The 18932-nt window shown below is 36.7% G+C and overlaps 1 protein-coding gene across 1 annotated transcript; it reads right to left on the bottom strand.

The window, feature by feature from the left end:
- Positions 1–65: 65 nt before the first annotated feature.
- DNAAF10 (dynein axonemal assembly factor 10) lies at positions 66–18921 on the bottom strand. Its single transcript, XM_070933070.1, has 8 exons — positions 18662–18921; positions 15303–15403; positions 13536–13666; positions 9747–9848; positions 8874–8989; positions 7978–8112; positions 1335–1432; positions 66–805 (listed from the first exon to the last, which is right to left on the bottom strand). The coding sequence occupies exons 1-8, from the start codon at positions 18851–18853 to the stop codon at positions 598–600; spliced, it is 1083 nt and encodes a 360-aa protein (XP_070789171.1). The 5' UTR covers positions 18854–18921; the 3' UTR covers positions 66–597.
- Between the last annotated feature and the right edge of the window lie 11 nt (positions 18922–18932).

The following is an 18932-nucleotide window of genomic DNA, read 5'->3' as shown; positions in this document are numbered from 1 at the left end:
CCACTAGAGGACAGGGTGACTATATTCTTGGCTGTTTCACATAATCTAAAATCATTATACTTAAATAATCCAAAAAATACAATTTTTATTTGACCCTTATATTTTAACAATTATATAAATATATCAGGTAAATTACATCTATATATTTAAATGACATCAATCTGATTAACATCTATAATATCTCAATCACACATTTTAAGGACATTTATTTTTAAAGGCAGAATATTTACTGATCTGAACACATGTTAATGTTTAAACAGGTAGTCAATAACAAATCTAATCTATTAAAACAGCTGTTCAAATTTTAGTCAGTGTAATCCAAAACATAGGGTATTTAAAGTACTCACGAATTCAAAATAATTAAAATAATTCATTTAAAGAAAATTGATTATACTGCAGTAATTCTACTATAAGCAGCTTGGATTTAAAAGTATCTGTAACAGTGAATAGGTCTTAATATGTTAAACTACAAGTGCATTTTCTAGAAATGTAAAATCCACAGTTGAAGAAAACTTTTTCACATCTTGTGTCTTCTCAATAAATTTCCAAGTTTGTTCAAGGACAGAGATGGAAAGTTTTTTACTATTAGAAATCCTGTCAAATTTTGTTCAATTTTGTGACTATGAGTACTCTCACAGTCTGGTCAAATGAGCTGCAGACACAGAGACCACGTTTGTCAGGACTCCAGTCAAGACTCGAAATTGGCTGAGTTGATAACGTCACATTCTGTAAAAGGCTAACTGAACCAGCTACTCCCATTTCTGTTCCTTCTGAATCCTTCTTAGAGCGTTGTGCAGGATACTCACTAAAATAGGGAAAATAAAATGAGTAAAACCACTTTTGAATACGTACAATGCAAATTGTTTTATTCTATCTTCCTATATTTTCTCCCAAAGCTTCATGATGACTTCCAAGTGACATTGCATTTTAACTTCTGAATAACTTTCTGACCATGTGTTAGATCAAAAGAACGAGATGTGCTCAAAGGAAAGGCCTGGAGCAGATCTTTCAGTGGTAACTTGCATCTCACTAATGTCTGCCTGCTTTTTCTTGTTTTGATTTTTTTAGAGGTGGGGGAGGCACTGGCACCATACTACTTTGTACTATTTTTATTCTCTGGGGAGTTTATATTATTTTAATCAATATTTTGATTTCTAACTTGTTGCTGTTAGAAACAGTACTGACTTTTTTTGTCTTTTAATTACTTAATTGAATACTTCTACGATTTTGTTCTATTTTAAGTCTGTAAATATATAGTACTTCTAATGTAATGTTGTAAGAGGTACATTTGCATCACTCAAAAACATAACTTTGATGGAAAGTAAAATACTTACTATTTCCAGAGATGAAGGTTTCCAGCTCCTCCACTTGTCACAAAGACATCTCTGTTCTGTGGTAAGTGCCGAACTTGCCACACAGTGGACTTATGAGCCTGACAACAAAATTATGTAACAAAATGAGAGAGAAAATAAAGATATTTCTTTTGTAATTTTCTATAACAGACTGAAATCAAGACTCAAGAAAATCAGTAAAGTAAGTGATTTTTGTTGTTGTTGTTGTTAGTTGCGAAGTCATGTCCGACCCATCGCGACCCCATGGACAACGTTCCTCCAGGCCTTCCTGTCTTCTACCATCCTCTGGAGTCCATTTAAGCTCACGCCGATTGCTTCAGTGACTCCATCCAGCCACCTCGTTCTCTGTCGTCCCATTTTTCTTTTGCCCTCAGTCTTTCCCAGCATTAGGCTCTTCTCCAATGAGTCCTTCCTTCTCAGGTAGCCAAACTATTTTGAGTTTCATCTTCAGGATCTGGCCTTCTAAAGAGCAGTCAGGGTTGATCTCCTCTAGGACTGACCGGTTTGATCGCCTTGCAGTCCAAGGGACTTGCAGGAGTCTTCTCAAGCACCATAGTTCAAAGGCCTCAATTCTTTGGCGCTCAGCCTTTCTTATGGTCCAACTTTCACATCCATACATTGCAACTGGGAAAACCATAGCCTTGACTATACGCACTTTTGTTGGCAGGGTGATGTCTCTGCTTTTTAATAAGCTATCTAGATTTGCCATAGCTTTCTTCCCCAGGAGCAAGCGTCTTTTAATTTCTTCGCTACAGTCCCCATCTGCGGTGAAATATCTAAAAAGTTGTGTTCATGCCCCAGATTTAATGTGCAATAAAAAATGAGCACACATTTATCTAATCACTAAGCAGCATGAGCCCTTGAGTTTAGAAGTTGTTCTAATTCTGGCAGTCACATGCCTGTACCTAATTCTGTAAAATGTAAGAGATTTTCCCCTATGTTTTCTGCTTGTTACAGAGAAGATGGAAGTTGAGGGAGTTTCATTTCATGCTTGGTGAAGGACAGAGCTGTGGAGTCGGGAGATAAATGTTCCGACTCCGACTCCGACTCCGACTCCTCAGTTTTTTGTACTTCCGACTCCGACTCCGACTCCGACTCCCCGACTCCGACTCCTCTGTATTAATATGCGAATGTATTTTATACATTCCTTGAAGGAAAGAAAGGCAACATACATGTCATTACCACAGGACTACTGGCTGGGAAGCCAACAGTCTACTGTATTGAACAGTTTAAGCAAAAGACAAACACAATGAAAACAACAAAGTTTTATTAATTTTTTTTTATTAATTTAATTAATCAAGTTGCTGGATAGTAGCAGCAGGCATAAACATCAGGAACAGGAACTTTACCAGTTCAAAAATACAAACCACATTATTTGGTTGTTTTAGAACAAAAACAAAGCTTATCTATATGAACCAAAAACAAAATCTGTAAAACCTAGAAATGGTTTATATTAATCTTGAAATGTAGTTATAGGCTTAGCAAATGCAAATCAATTCAATGTAGAGTTCTAAGGAAGAGAATTGCCTCTGCCAGATCCTCTTTCATAGAGGCTCTTAAGTCAGACTTTATTATTTTTAGGGCTGAAAATAATCTTTCGACACTGACTTGGGTGGGTGGCATTGCAGTAACTATTCTGGCCACATCACTAACGATCTCTGGATAAACAAGGATGGCTTCTTCAACAGTAAGTTTTGATGAGCGATCATACTTTTCAACTTCTTTTAGTGCTTTATAAAACTCCTGTTGGAATTTTTTTATTTGGACATTTACTGGTTCTGTAACGCTTATGCGACGTCGCTTTCCTTTAGCAACTTCCATTTTGTCTAAGAAGGAATCAAAGTCTAATTCTTCGTTTGAAGAAGATGATTCTGAGTTACCACTATTGCTTAAAAGAACTCCATCCTCCTGTGGAGGTATTTCAGGTCGTAATCCCTTCATGCGAACTGCTACATCATAGAGGGCCTTTTTCCCAGTAGCAATCTGTTTACTGTTCAATAAAAGTCGGCTCATTGGGTCGACATAAATAGCCGCTAACAAGATTTCATTTTCCAGCAAAAGACTCTCTCTTTTCATCATTGAAGATGCAATGCCCTCAGCTATTAACCCTCCATTTTTGTTCAGGCGATATAACAGGCTCTTCCATTCCAAGAGGAATTTACCCGGGGTTAGATCATCACATTGCAACCTCTTGGTGACAGTGAAGGGGTGAGAAAGAAGGTTCTCCAGCTCTTTTGTTTGTGTCCACTGGCTTGCAGTTAATGCAAGATTTTCATTGTCCATTTCTTCTATGAAGTCTTTAAGTTCAAGCAAACGCTTCACCATTAAATAAGTGCTTCCCCAGCGAGTTGTTTGATCCAAAATGGCTCCTTTTCCTGCACGTCTTTTCAAAATTGCATCTGTTTTTGGGGCCCTGGCTGCAACAGTTACTTGCCGTAATTTGCCAATTAATGTAGCTGCATGGCGATCTTTTAATCCATCTCTTATGGCAAGTTGCAGTGTATGAACAGCACATCGCATATGATGAATAGTAGCAAGCTTCAATGCTTCTTCAACAAAGTTGTCTAAAAAAATGTCAGCATTCTCTTCAGTTTCTAAACTTTCTCTAATACTTGCAGAGCTGTCTTCCTCTAAGTCTAATATCTGTTTGATACCTTCTTCATCTGCCTTCATCTTCTCAATTGTGCTCAACATGTTAGAAGCGTTATCTGTCACAACACATAAAATCTGTTCCTTTTTAATTTCAAAATCTTCTAGAACACCCTCCACTAACTTCTGAAGGTAATCACTGGTGTGATGTGCCTGAGTGTCCTTTACTCCGAGGGTCCGTGTTATTGTTTTGTTATTTTCATCCACAAATCTAACATTAATAGCGAAATAATTGACTCTGTGACGTGTGCATGCATCCATTTTAAGGAAGACAAAACGTCCTTTCATAACTTTCTGTAGTTCTTCCTTTTTACATTTGGCCTCCTCAATTATAAGTTTCCTTATACTTTCTCTTTCCAGAGAAACACCAAGTTTTTTTGCCATTTCTCCATTTAGGCCTAAAAAGGCTGTCTGTGAAAAGAAGGATAGTGGTACACTATTCTTTACTACCATTTCAATAATGTGGTGTTTGAATTTTTCTGGTGTCATCCTTATGGTAACTTTGTCAGATATAAAGAATTTTCTTATTTGTGATTGTTCTCCAGTAGATTTCTGAACGTTTTTTGTCACAGAAGTAGATGCAATGTTTTCATTGCTATCTTTCTCATTCACGGCTTCTAACACTTTGGGATGAAAACGCTGTAAGTGTCTTTTCAAATTTGATGCTCTTGTAGGTGCATTTTTATCAGGCCCACTGAAACTGCTAATTTTTGCATCACATTGTTTTTCACCATCATCATCTTTTCTAATACATTGGCACACGTAATGTTTTCCATCACTTGATAATGCAAAGTGCTCATAAACAGTAGACTTTGTTGTGTTTGTTGTTAGCAGTCTTTTTGCCATTGTTTAGGATGCCTCTTTCCCTAAAATATAAAATATGTTATACTAACTGGCATATAATTAGATTTTTAATATCAACATACACAGTCTTGTAAGTTGTACGTACATGGCTTTATACAAACAAATAAGCTATATATCCCAGCACTAAACCTAGACATGATTTGTCCTATACAATATAAACACTTACAGTTGAATCCAAGAAGCTGTTCCACCAAGTTCTTCTAAGCCAGTGGTTCTCAACCTTCCTAATGCCGCGACCCTTTAATACAGTTCCTCATGTTGTGGTGACCCCCAACCAGGGGTGGGTTCTAAATTTTTTTACTACCGGTTCTGTGGGCGTGGCTTATTTTGTGGGCATGGCTTGGAGGTTATGTGACTGGGTGGGTGTGGCTAGTTGGTCATGTGACCGGGTGGCCATGGCTATGTGTATAGAGGGCTGAAAAAAGTCATTTCTGACAGGTCCTCGCACTTTTGACTGGTCCTCACACTTATGACCATCCTCACATTTATGCCCGTGCAGCATTTTTAACAACCATGTCACTCATTTCACAACTGCTTCTCTTCACCATGGTGACAAGATAGGGCAAAAACGTAAAATGTGAGGACAGTCGTAAGTTCGAGGACTGGTCAAAAGGGAGAGGACCAGTCAGAAATAACTTTTTCAGCCCTCTGAGTAGTCCATATACATAAAAGGATACAGCAATAGAGAGGGATGAAGGAAGGGAAGGGAAATTAGAGTAGGAGTGAGGGTAAGAGAGGGAGGAAGAGAGGAGGAGAAGGAGAAAGGAAGAGGAAGTAGGGAGGAGAAGAAGAGGGTGAGGAAGAGAAAGTAAGAAGGAAAGAAAAGAGAGAGGTGGTAGGTTTGAGGAGAAAGATTGCTGTACAATAAAAAAGATGAAAGGGAAGAAAGCCAACCCCAAACAAATATAAAGATATTAAGATAAAGAATGAATTGTTAAACTTTAAAGAATAAAAGAGAACAAATATGAATAAATAACAATAATTAGAAACACACATACAAACATACAATGTATTTTCTTTGAACAGAGTATTTGGCCGGTTCATAAATTTAAACAGTGTTTAGTCATTTCAATTAAATTTACAATTTCTATATTTCCTTTTTGCCATATTTATTCCTCATCTATTTTTGTAAAAAACCAATATTACCCTTCATCCTCATCTCTAATCTTAATCAAATTCAATTTTTCCCTTCTATTCTATATTATACCCCTTCCCATTGTCATCTATTTTTATATCCATCCTCACATTGGTTAATTATGTAATATTACAGTTGTTTAATATGAATTCAACATTTTAATATAAATCAATTAGTTATATAACTACCTTTTTTGTATATTAATCAATATGAACATGAATATTCCAATTATTTCCATGCAATCCAATTTCTTACAAATCAATTAATTATATTTACCAATAATAATAAACCAAATAATTTCCCCCATATATTCCTCCAAACCACAACTTAACCATTTCTGCTTTCAACACAATATACAATTAATAGTATCTCAATTATTACAATTCCCTAGTTAAATAGAGCTTTTTTTCTTTTGTGTTTTAAAATCTCCTTTTTTCCCTAAATTTCCCGTTGTTTGCACCTACCTTTTTTGGTGAGGAAAAAGAAAAGAAATCTGCCTGCCTAATTTTCTAACATGCAAAACCAACAGCCTGCTTTACTTTCTCTTTCGTTTTTCAGTATAGCTAGGGGGGGAAAAATCTGCAGTCTTTCCAAGCAAGCAAAAGAGCACTGAGCAAAACAGGTAGTTGGGCAGAAGCTGCTGCCTTCTCCTTTTTGTGTGCTGATCTGCTGCTGAAGATAGGGCAGTGGGAGGATCCAGGAAGGGGCATTTATTATAAAACATGATTTCCCTAGTAGAATCCCATAGTCATGTTTAAAGTTTAAGCTAACAATCAGAGTTTACAAGTTTTTATAGCCTTAGCTGAATGACAGCAGTTTTTCCAATGGTTTACAGCTTCAGTCTTGAACTATTGACCCTCCATTCCCTTCACTTATGCAAGTGTCTCTAGTCCTGCAAAAAACATATTTACTTAATCCCTTATCAGTGAGAGGCTAGGTTACCCATGGGCGCTGCGTTCCCTGTAACAGCAGAACACAACACTATGGAAAGTATAAGTATTGCCACTCCTAATTGTGCGTTGCGTGCCTTATAGTGAAGCACATGAAAAGCATGCTTCTTCACGGTCACTTAACGTGTTCATTTTGCGGTTACGTGAGGCACTGCATGCATTGGTCTTTATTCTTACAGTAGAGAAGTCATTAATTATAACTTTTTGTGAATTGGGACATTTAAACTTGCTTTTTTAAAAATTCCAATCTAAATTTAGTAGGAGTCGGAGTCGGAGTCGGTGCATTGTTTGCCGACTCCGACTCCGACTCCAGGTACCCAAAATTTCCTCCGACTCCGACTCCTCGACTCCGACTCCGACTCCGACTCCACAGCACTGGTGAAGGAGACAGACTTTATACTTCTTAAATTCTTTAATACAAAAAGGAGTGAAACAGTTACGGAGAGGCAGCCAGAGAATGCAAAGAAGAGGCTGATATCTTGTCTGGGCAAGCTGCGAAGAAAATGAAAGCATCAAAAGTCTCTCTTCCAATGCCCAAAGCCCAGGGTGAATAAGAAAACATTTTTCTCTCTACAGTTCTTCCAGCAAAACAAGACAACTCAGGATTCATCACAACCACAATTAATTGCTTAATAGCAGAGTTATCTAGCTCAATATGTAAATGCACATTTGACTCTTCTAGGTGGCTCAGTTGTAGCACTCTGGGAGATATTCATCTTATTCAATGTACATTTTCCACAGAGAAGGCTAGATACAAATACAAACATAATCTCCTTTTTCTGGATTATATGTGCATCTTGAGATAAAGTGTTCTCCACATCTCAAAGGGCTTCTAACCTTATTAGCTAAAAGAATAATATTCCAATCCATTCTGAATTTAGCTTTGCATGAGACAAATATTTCAGGGATTAGTGCATGAGTGCTTTTGAACAACCTCCTCTACCTCCAGCCCTTCCTTCAATGGCATGTGGCAACAGAATACCTCCCACTATAAACTAGCAACCTCTTTTTAAACAAAATAATTTACCTTCTCTGAAACAGAAGCAAAACCTTTAGTTGGATGCTGAGTTCTCATATCAAAAACATGAAATTTTCCTTCAAGTGATGTAGCTACCAATTTGTTCATATTTATATCTTTCCTGTCAAATTCAACACTGCAGACCTAGAAATTTAAAACAAGCAACCAATAAATTACAACTGAATAACACATTACAAGAAAGTACTGTAATGCAGATTATGCACCCGACATTCTATTAAGGATGCACAATCTAGAATAGGGGTGTCACACTCGATTTTATTGAGGACCACATCAGGGTTGTGTTTGACCTTGGAGGGCTGGGGTGGGTGTGGTCAGTGGGTGTGATCATTGTGGGCGTGGCCATGGTGGGCATTTGACACAGGCTCAAGATGCATTTTTTTTTACCTTTGCATTCAAAACAGCTATTCCAAACAAAGGCACAAATATTCTCAACTCCATAATGTAGAGATTAAAGACATGTAGACTCCCCAGCTGCTATGGGGCTTGACTCTTTTGAATAGGAGCATAGCTGAATATGTGCATAATATTGTCAGGCCGTGGGAGCCAAAAATGTGCCGCCCCCCCCCCCCCCTCCGTGGCCCATTTTTGGCTGCCAGACTGCTGTAGGAGGCCGTTGAGGCTAAAAATGTCCCCCCTCAACCCGTTTTCAGCCGCCAGAATGCTGTAGGAGACCAAAAACGGCCCACATGTGCCCCCCCCCCGCCCCGTGGCCCATTTTGGCCAGAAGAGGCACTATGGGTCTGGCATGATGTTCCATTACAGATTGACCACACTCCTAGTCTAATAGTCAGGTAAAACAAACTGATTAACTAACAAACAAAAACTCTAAAATGTTACCCATCCCCAAAGAACTACGAAGATTTGTGAAGAAAAAAAAGTCTAACCCCATTCTTAATGTTGGTCTCCCATCGTAATGTCATATTCCTAAGGTCAAACAACTTGATGTCCCCGTTGTCATAACCAGCACATACAACCCGTTCTTCTTGATTATATGCATTGCCTAATTAAAATAAGATGACAGTATTCAGATAAAGAATCAACAATAACCAAACATTAATCTAACAATCTGTATTTGTACACCAATTTTAAGGAAATATATTTCTAGTAAAAGTTTTGTAATGAGATAGAAAAATCATTTCATTTCAGAAAACAGCATTAAATCAAAAGCAGCAGCAATTGCAGAATTTATATGTTATTTTAAACAAGACATTAATGCACATATTTCTGCCTCTGAATAACAGGATTTGGCGTATTTAAACTGGCTATTTGATTCACTGGCTGTTTGATACTGGAGAGGATTAAAGGTAATAGGTTGATGCCTGATTTCTAGAGGAATAATTTTATGGGCTGCATTTCAAACAAAATTTTCAACTTTCCTTAATAATTTGTATCTGCTTTGTGTCAGAGCATCTGAAAAAAGGAATACTGTGATATACTGTGGATGATTTGAAAATTATTCTGAAGAAATGCTTTGGGCCACGCACAAACACAGAGTTTATTGTTTCAATATAGCACAAATTCTGCATACAAATGTATGCATCTCAACACCGCTCAATAGTGTTCTCAGGTTTTGAAGCCTGAAAACAGACTGTTTTAATGAATATTAGAGAAATATTACATTTGTGTAAGAAAAGACTTTTTTCAATTTTTTTTAAAAAAGTGCAAACAGCCATTCAGAGAACAAAGTAATGGGAAGCAAGATAAATCCCATGATCAATTTCTATATGGCATTAATGGATTAGAAAACTCAGACCTACCAAATGCAACTGTCCAGCAATCTCTTGTACTCTCTCCTTGTGCTGGTTCCATGTTGGCAACTGGAAAATCTTTTTGTCTTGGGTCCCAGACTTTCACTGTCCCTGCAACCATCAAATGAATTTGTATTTATTCTTCTACATCACACTTTCAGCTTGCATTATGCATATACATGCAGTTATCTGTCTGTGTGTAAAAAAGCCTGAGTTTAGTTCGGCACCTCACAAATAAATGCATATAGTTTTCAGTATAAAAGCAGATTGCCATTTTGCTTTCTACAACTTCTACTGTATACCTCTTCATTCTCAAAAAATTATCAATGACTGACAATATTACTAATAAAAGATAACATTTCAGTCAGTCTGATGTGCCAACATTATGTTAGCATGATCATATCCATCCCCAAATGTGTTTCTGACGAGCCGTGTTTCTATAATTTCTTCTGACTGAAGAGAGGTCAGAGGTCCTCTCTTCTTCCTTCAGAGGTTTATGCCACCATGGAAACCAGAGCGTGATCTGATTATCACAAAGAACTAATGCAATGTTCCATCTTCCAATTACTTTTTAGCTGGTTAAAGACACAAATCAGATGTAATGTGAGGCTGCCTACATGAATTGGGCCTATCTTCACCTAGAACAAGTTCATAGTTATCCTGGTGGCCCTGAACCCCATCTTCCCTCCCCAGGAAGGGTAAATTGGTGCCCAAAAGCAAAATCTTTTACCTGGGGAATCATATATGAAATTGAACTGGGCATATCTCTGAGTAAATATTGACCTGCCTCACCCATATGGTTTTGATAATATACAGTATGCCATAACCTTCTTTGGGGATCTTTTTCAGCTCTACAGGCTAATCTATAGCTCTCGTATTTTCCAGAGTTTCCCCATTCAAGGATTAAATAGATCTGAATGTTTCTATTCCCAGACAAAGTCAGCCAAATACTACAGCTTACACATACTTTATAAATCAGTCTTAGACTTTCGTAACTGTCTTATTTTGTGTTCCTCTTTTTTCATTTCATACATCTAGCTATCAGTTTGTTCCAGCTCTCTAATGACTTATGTGAAATTCTGTTCGATGGAGACTCAAAATAGAACATACAGCATATGTAGATCTTATTGCAGAATCTTGTAACCATATCATATGGCAACTGAGGGCTTGAACATGGAAAAAGGCTGGCCTATCATGCTGTTACCAAGTTTATGCAAGTGAAAAATGTCTATGGAATGTCAGGCATAAACTGGAATGACCAGCAAATTTAATCTGTTTAGTTGGAGTTGTAAGATTGTTTTCTTTCAATCCTTCAGAATCTGTTGGATTAAAAATGAATTTGTAGCCTGTTATCATGGATATTCCCAAAAATTATTTGCTTCTTTAATAAATGTGATAATAGTGATTACTCAATTTCACAGGAAAAAAACTTTATAAGGTAAGGTCATACTTTTAAAATTCTCTAAATACAAGTATTCCTTGATTTACAACCATTTGTTTAATGACTGAAGTTACAACAGTAGTGAAAAAAGGTGATTTATGTTCAGTCCTCAAACTTATGACTATTACAATGTTCCCACAGTTCCTTGATCAAAATTTGGGTGCTTGGCAACTGGCATATATTTACAACAATTGCAGGATCCCAGGGTCATGTGATCATCAATTACAACTTTCTCAGGTGCTTCCAGCAAGCAAAGTCAATGAAGGAAGCTGGATTCATTTAACAATTGTATGAGTCACTTAATGACCATAGCAAAAAAAGTCATAAAATTGGGCACAACTCATTTAACAACCACTGCTTCCATTGCTTAGCAGTGGAAGTTCTGTTCCTAATTGTGATCGTACATCAAAGATTACCTATAGATCTAATCAGTTTTTGCCAATCCAATGGCCGGCTAACAAGCAGCATTACCATTCCCAAGAATCCCATTGGCTGTGGCTGGGAATAGTAGGAAATTAGTCCATCATATTTGGAGGTTGCAGAGTTTGAGAAAGCTGACCAAATTAACTTCCTTGCTCTAATGTTTGGATGCAAACCAGATCTATTATGTCATAGTTTCAATAAAGTGTGAACTGTTCAGAAAAATTTGTCTTTTCTTTAAACTATATGCAACTAATTTATTCATTAGCTGACATATGAAAACATGTATTATTATCTTACAGGAGGCATGAACATTGAACCTCAGTGATTTTCTGCTTATAGCAATAGCTACACTGGTTTATTTCAAAGCTGTGTATCATTTTACAAAGCATGACATATACCCACACAGTAGCTTTTTACAAAAGATGAAAAAATAAACTAAGGTTCAAAAGCCTTTTCAAAATAGCATGCAGAATTCTGAATAAGGACTGTTGCTTTTGCCTCCCACCAAGAGAGAGTAATTGCTGCTCTATCTAAGAAAAAAATCTACAGCAGTTATCAAATTAATTTGCTGAAGCTGCTGGCATACAACTAGACAAGTCAGGAACAAAATATCACCTTCTGCCATTTAGGGAAATTGCCAGGGAGATGACGGTCAACATATGAACACAGATTCTCATTCTTCTGTCTTCTTTTTACATGTTCTCTTCTATCCATATTTATTTATTAGATTTATATTTCATCTTTACTCCAAGAACTCAAGATTGTTTGTCTCTCTTCTTTTTATAACTCTGCATCAATCTTGTTCTTCCTCTACTGAGAGGTTGGTCTCCTTCTAACAGCTCTGAAGCTAAACTAAGGAAAAACTAAGACCATACCATTGCTATTGAAGTCAGAATCAACCCATCCACCAATCCCAGGCCAGAGAAGAGCTGGGGGCAGACGTCATACCAAATGAGCCAGGACAATGGCCTACTCCCCAAGGCATGGATAGTTAATATAGTATAAGTGCCTAGGTTATAAACCATGTGTTTTTAACTCTGTTCAACCTTTCTAGGGAGGATTAGGCAGAGTATAGAAGTGAAGGGGTATTTTTTATCTCATGCTGTTTTTTGTAACAATGAAATGCCTCTTAAAATGGGGTTTTTTTTTTTCACTTTTTCATCATCAATATCTGTATATGGAAAACCTTAATTCTGAAACAGATATATAAGTATCTTAGGATTTCTTATATCTTAATACCTATTTTTCTTAAACTGAAAAAGATATGAGGCCTCATGCAAAAAGAACAAACTAAGGCAACTTTTCAGTAAGCAGTTTTTTAAGAATTAAAAGCATTGAATATTTTAAGCATTCAATTATATGCAAGCTATTTCTGAATTCATAAAATGGACTTATATATACTACTTTTGCAAATGAAGTCTTTTAGGGATAGAAATAATTGTGTGGCATCTTATTAGTAGGACCAAATACTTCTATGACATCTAATGGTTCATAGCTTGAGTCACATATAATAATCACCTCTTAAATGGGCGATGAATTCCGTACATGTTATCTTAAAATTATATTATGTTCACAGGGGTTGCTCACTGAAGATTAGAGTGTTCAGCCAATGAACTATCATTTCCATGAGAAATCATAATATTTGATATTGAATGCAAACCAAATATATTACTCATTGAAACTGCCTGTTTATAGCATGTGAATGCAGATTTCCAGAACAATCTGTCAGATTTGACAGTCTGATGGAAAAAAAACCCATAAGGAATTCATCAATATGTATTTTCCATTCAATTTAAAACTAAGACAATCTTAAATTTAAAATCAAAGTTAATTCATAACATTGCAGATTTTTACAGATTTAAATTATCTGTATTCTATTCTAACCTTCTTCCCTTGTTCTCCCCTTTGAGGGCATTGCAAGAGGACGAACTTACCATCACGACTTCCTGTCACAATTTCTGGGGCTCCTTCACCAATTCCCAGACCACCAACTCCATCAATGCTATTTATGATTTCTTTATGCCCCTTCACAGAATATACTGGTATTTCTGGAGCTTCCAAATTCCTAAACAGCAGAAATGGAACTGTTACTTTGTGTTTGTTCATAAACATCTCCTTCATCTAGAGTTCATCTCTTGACAACTACATGGATACCACAGTTTTCTTGATGCCAATATGGAAGGAGTTTGTCATTCTCATCTTTTTGAAAGTTTTACAATTTCTGAATTTGACCTATTGCCCATGACACTTCTGGTAATCCATAAAATCTACTTAATACCCAACACAAGATCAGAAACATGTATTTATATATCTCAGTAAATCTACTTAAGAGATGTAACATTCAATACTCAAAATATAATTAGTATAGCTATGCATTAGAAAATAATTCTGGAGAAATGTTTCTGTCTTCCTGAGGTCACATTACCTCTCTATTATTCATTAAAATAGTCAGGGGGCGGGGGGTTTCAGAATTTTACATAAGCTCAGAGAAATGATACAACTCCTTTAAGGAATCAATTTATTAAGGTTAATATCATTCTTGAAGTAACCACATTTTTAAGAATCGTATAGAAACTTTCAAAAAGACAGATTGCTTTTACTGAGTAGTAGAGAAACATGTCTGCAAAAGATTCAAAGTGCTTCTGAACTATTTTGTGTAAATCTAAAAACTAGGCTCATCTATTTATACATGGCACATCATCAAATTGATACTAGTGCCATTTATAAATTTTCTGATGAGAGAACCAATGGCAAGATAGTATCAGTTGCAGAATACAGTATACTCATTTGTCTTTACTACACAGAAAACTGAATACTAACATGAAGCTTTTTCTTCTTTAAAACATGACAGAAGTCAAAAGAAAATATGCATTATGATGTAAAATGGAAAGATACAAAATTATAATTTAGTTACAATGCAAAGTTTTAAAAAATGTTTTTACAAACATTTATTATACATAGTTCTTCACATATGACCATAATGGAGCCTGGCCATTACAATCACGTTACAACGGTCATAAATCATAAATTGCCCATTATAATCACATGTTCTAACGGTCATAAATCAGTTTGGTCATGTCACCAACCAGCCATGCTATGGAGCACTCAAAGCAGTGGTGGGTTGCTCCCAGTTCAGTCTGGTTCTATAGAACTGGTAGTAAAACTGGTGGGAGGCTCTGCCCACCCACATCATCATGGGTGATCTGCGCATGCGCAGAAGCTTCTGTGCATGCGCAGAAGCGCGCACTCCCGCTGCGAACCAGTAGTAAAGGTAAGTGGAACCCACCCCTGACTCAAACTATGGACATATGATAGGGAGGAGCAAGAGGCAGCTGTCAGAACTTCAGAACCTGGTCATAGCCCCCTTTTGCAGGTAGGTTGCATATTTGAATGATCGCTAAGTGATCAACCATAAATCAGGACTATCTGTACTGCATCACAGATCGGTCTGAAAATTAACCTGGTCTTTAAAATATATTTTATAATTGAGGCTGGAAGATTCAGAAAAAGAAAACCATAAAAGATAATAAATTAATTCAGTCTTCTTCAAAGTAAATGTTTTATTGCTATCTAAAAAGTTTTAACACTTCTAAATTAAGCATATTTAAGACCATGAACAATACTGATTTTACAATGACTTTAAGTTGTCCTATAAAAGATAAGGCCCTATCTTTAAAATATGCAAAAAGAATATTTCTTACCATATATTTAAATTTCCACCAAAATCTCCAGTAGCTAAGTATCTTTGTTGCAAAGAAGCAGCCCCAAAGGTTGCACATTTAATAGGTCGTGATTTTTCAATCTGGAAGTAGAGATAAATGTTTACATTGAATGATTGTTATTTTCAATTTATGTCTTGTTCTACCTGTTAGATCATATTAGAGTCAAACACCGATTAAACACAATTTTTTAAGTTTCATTAGGGTTCAAATGAATGAACAAGTTTGACTTTATTAGATTTTGGAATATAAAGATTGCAATTCTATACATGCTTTTTGGGGAAGAATTCCAAATACGTCAAAGGTGCTTATCATTGCAAAGGCATAAAGACTGCCTCTCCTATACACTTTCTCCTTTATTTTCTCCAATTTATTTTGAATGTATCTACAAATTGTTAGCCTTGTTCTATCTGGATGCATAATCTAAGCGCATAATCTAAATAGACATGAAGTAGAAAAATCAGAAGCTGCCATCCAAGTTCCCATAGTTGAAAAAATAAACAGGATATATTTCAAATTTAATTTCTTGAGAAACAGAGTATACTGCTTGCTTTTACAGATTACTAAATCTCTTAAATTTGTAAAAAAAAAAAGGTGTAAATCACACCTCAATTCGTATCTCAAGTTTCTAAATATAGGTAAGTCTTCAACTTACAACTAATTGTTTAGTGACTTCCAACGACTTTTCATACTTACGACTGTTGCAGCATCCCTATGGTCATGTGATCAAAATTTGGATACTTGGCAACTGGCATTTATTTATAATGGATTGCAATGTATCAGGGTCATGAGATCACATTTTGCAACTTTGACAAAGTCAATGGGGAAGCCAGATTCATTTAACAACCATGTTACTAACTTAACAACTGCAATGGTTCACTTAATAATTGGGGCAAGAAAGGTTGTAAAATGAAGCAAATCTCACTTAACAACTGTCTTGCTTAGCAATGGAAATTTTGGGCTTGTGCTAGTAAATCGAGAACTACCTGTACATCCCTTACAAATCATACATGTGTTTAACAGGACTAATCTATGTGAATTTATACACAGAAAGATACCATTAAATCCTGAATGACCAACATTCAAGTTTGGCAGAGCCATAAAATCCAATTTCTTTACAGAAAATCAAGTTAAGATGCTATGCTTTCCTATAACTTTTGAGACAAGATGAACTGCTTCTGTAAAAACATGCAATTATGTACTCTGTTGCTTGTCTTTACAATTCCACTTCATATGGGCAACTTCATCTATTTCTATTTTCCCCAACCTTACATTTATTATGTTTTTGTAGATTTTTTTTAAAAAAGAGTCCACAAAAATATAGATCCCTGTCCCCACATTTCCTATAAGATATATACTAATATACTGTGCTTTTCCACATACTTTTCTTCACAGCCAGTATATTTTGCACGCACTTCAGTTGCAAACAGAACTTTGCATTAAAATACTAATGTACTTGATTTAGCCCATCCAGCTAGTTTAGGGAAAGGATGTAGATCTTCTAAAGAACACTTCATTTCAAAGTAGAGATACCCCATTTCAACTCTCTGCCAACAATTCATCAATGCCACTCATGCTGATCCATTCATATTTAAAAAAAACTCTTATAGATTAAATATGCTTCTTTTTGGAAAGTAATACTAAAACCTAATTTCATTTTCCCTGAAGTAGCAAAAAATGAAGTGTTGCCCGTGTGAGGATTTAATTATCGTATTTTGTAGTCTACAAAGTCAATCTGTACTATAGAAAAGGGTTTTATTTCTCAAGGCTTTTTAAGACCAATGGGTGGTGCATCGCTTGCACTGCTATGGCTACAGTAATTAACTGCACTGTGTTCAGTAAAGTGTTATGTATACAAGAACAGTTAATGCCTATTTCCATGGTGAGCACTGTGGCATTCTTTATTACTCATTTCTTAACATGTGTGACTCTTGAATATACTGCTTTGCCTAATACTGGGTGCTGACATAGCTAAAAGATACTAATGCCAATACAGATAGTCCTTGTGGACTTATGGCCAAAATTGACCCCAAAACTTATGTTGCTAAGCAAGAGAGTTAAGTGAGTTTTCCTGCATTTTACCATCTTTCCTGCCACAGTTATTAAGTGAATCTGTTGTTCAATCTGCTGTTAAATTAGTTAATATGGTTGTTAAATGAATCTGGATTCCCCTTGAATTTGTCAGGTTGCAAAAGGGGATCACATGACATGACATCACATGCAACTGTCATAACTATGAACCAGTTGCCAAGCATACGAATTTTGAACACATGACCATGGGGATGCTGCAATGGTCATAAATATGGAAAACGGTCACTTTTTCAATGCCATTATAACTTTGAACAGTCACTAAATGAATGCTTTTAAGTTGAGAACTTATCTATATATATTTCTTCACTATTTATTCTAAGGGGCTGTTGTATGTATTCTGTTAATTGGAATTGCGCCTTCCAGTATTAAAAGGTTAATACTGAAATGATCAATAATCTTTAAGCCATTTTCCTATTCTTCCTTGTGCATGCATTTGCATCATGCTTCTGACTCTGTACAAATGCTACATTGCAATTAAATGCTAGTGGAGGCAAACTCCAGGCATCCTACTTGTAAGAAAATGAATGTGGGTGCACCCAACATAGGGCAATCTTTACTCAGTACACAAAGAGTGATAGAAATAAACATATGTAATTCACACAAGACCTCAATCCCAAAATATCTCATTTGGTAAATGGTAAAACCTCATTAAAAAGACTCTGTATCAGTATCAGACACTTACAAAAAAAAAAAATAGACACATTTAGATACTATTTAAGAGACAACAAAAAAGGAAACAAAAAGACCAGAATGCATTCATATGCAGGGACTAACACTTGGCAAATAATAAAAGCAAAAATAAATTCTTATATAGGAACTACCAGAGAAAACCACATCCCACCAACTCTAACAGGGCATGCTATTGTACATAAAGAGGGAGCAAACCCCACACTCACTAGCTCTGATGTTGTTACCTAGTTGGGTAATGAAACACCTGCCTGCAAACAATCAAGCCCAAAGAGCAGAAGAACTTGGTAGTTCAACCCTGAGCTACACATATCTTCTTCTATTGGAACTAATATATCAGCCCTCGATCTTAGCCGGAGAAAAATAAAAAACTAAGGGAATCCACGGTTGAGCTTCCACTTAAGCCCAGGAAAGTATTTCGAGGCCCGGGCAAAGAAGCAAAATTAACACCGTGGTTGGCAAGTATAAGGTGCTGGGAGCGAGGCTGGTATTCATGGGCTTCTTGCTGCTCCTGTGAGAGAACCGGGGCTGCTGCAACCCGGTGCCTTTGTTCTCTTCCTTACTTCGCGGAGAAGGATGAGGCGGCCGCCTTGCAGCTCGTAGAGCTGAATGACGCCGGTGCCGCGCGGGAAATTGCCCAAGCAAAGGAGGCGAGCGCTGCAGGGCACCCATTTGCAATCGAAGACAGTGTAATTCAAGCTGTGTTGTGTATGAGCGATGATCTGCGGCTTCTCCAGCAAGCCTCCCGCCGACATGACGGCAAGAACCCGCCCCTGAGCCCAACGGCACCGGACGGGACCGGAATCCTCGCTACCACCTTCCTTTCCCCCCACC

Source organism: Pituophis catenifer, unplaced genomic scaffold, assembly GCF_029215685.1.
Source record: "Pituophis catenifer annectens isolate HBS135680 unplaced genomic scaffold, rPitCat1.0.hap2 SCAF_1, whole genome shotgun sequence".
Lineage (NCBI taxonomy): Eukaryota > Metazoa > Chordata > Lepidosauria > Squamata > Colubridae > Pituophis > Pituophis catenifer.
The sequence above is the reverse complement of the archived record's forward strand: the minus strand, read 5'-3'. Positions and strand labels throughout refer to the sequence as shown.

Bases quoted from the DNA above. Each gene is read 5' to 3' on its own strand.
- DNAAF10 (XM_070933070.1), bottom strand. From the start codon at position 18,853: ATGTCGGCGGGAGGCTTGCTGGAGAAGCCGCAGATCATCGCTCATACA. The intron at 15,404-18,661 runs GTAAGGAAGAGA...CTCTACTTCCAG, and splicing joins GCCTCATCCTTCTCCGCGAA to ATTGAAAAATCACGACCTAT. The intron at 9,849-13,535 runs GTAAGTTCGTCC...TGATGGTTGCAG, and splicing joins TGTGACAGGAAGTCGTGATG to GGACAGTGAAAGTCTGGGAC.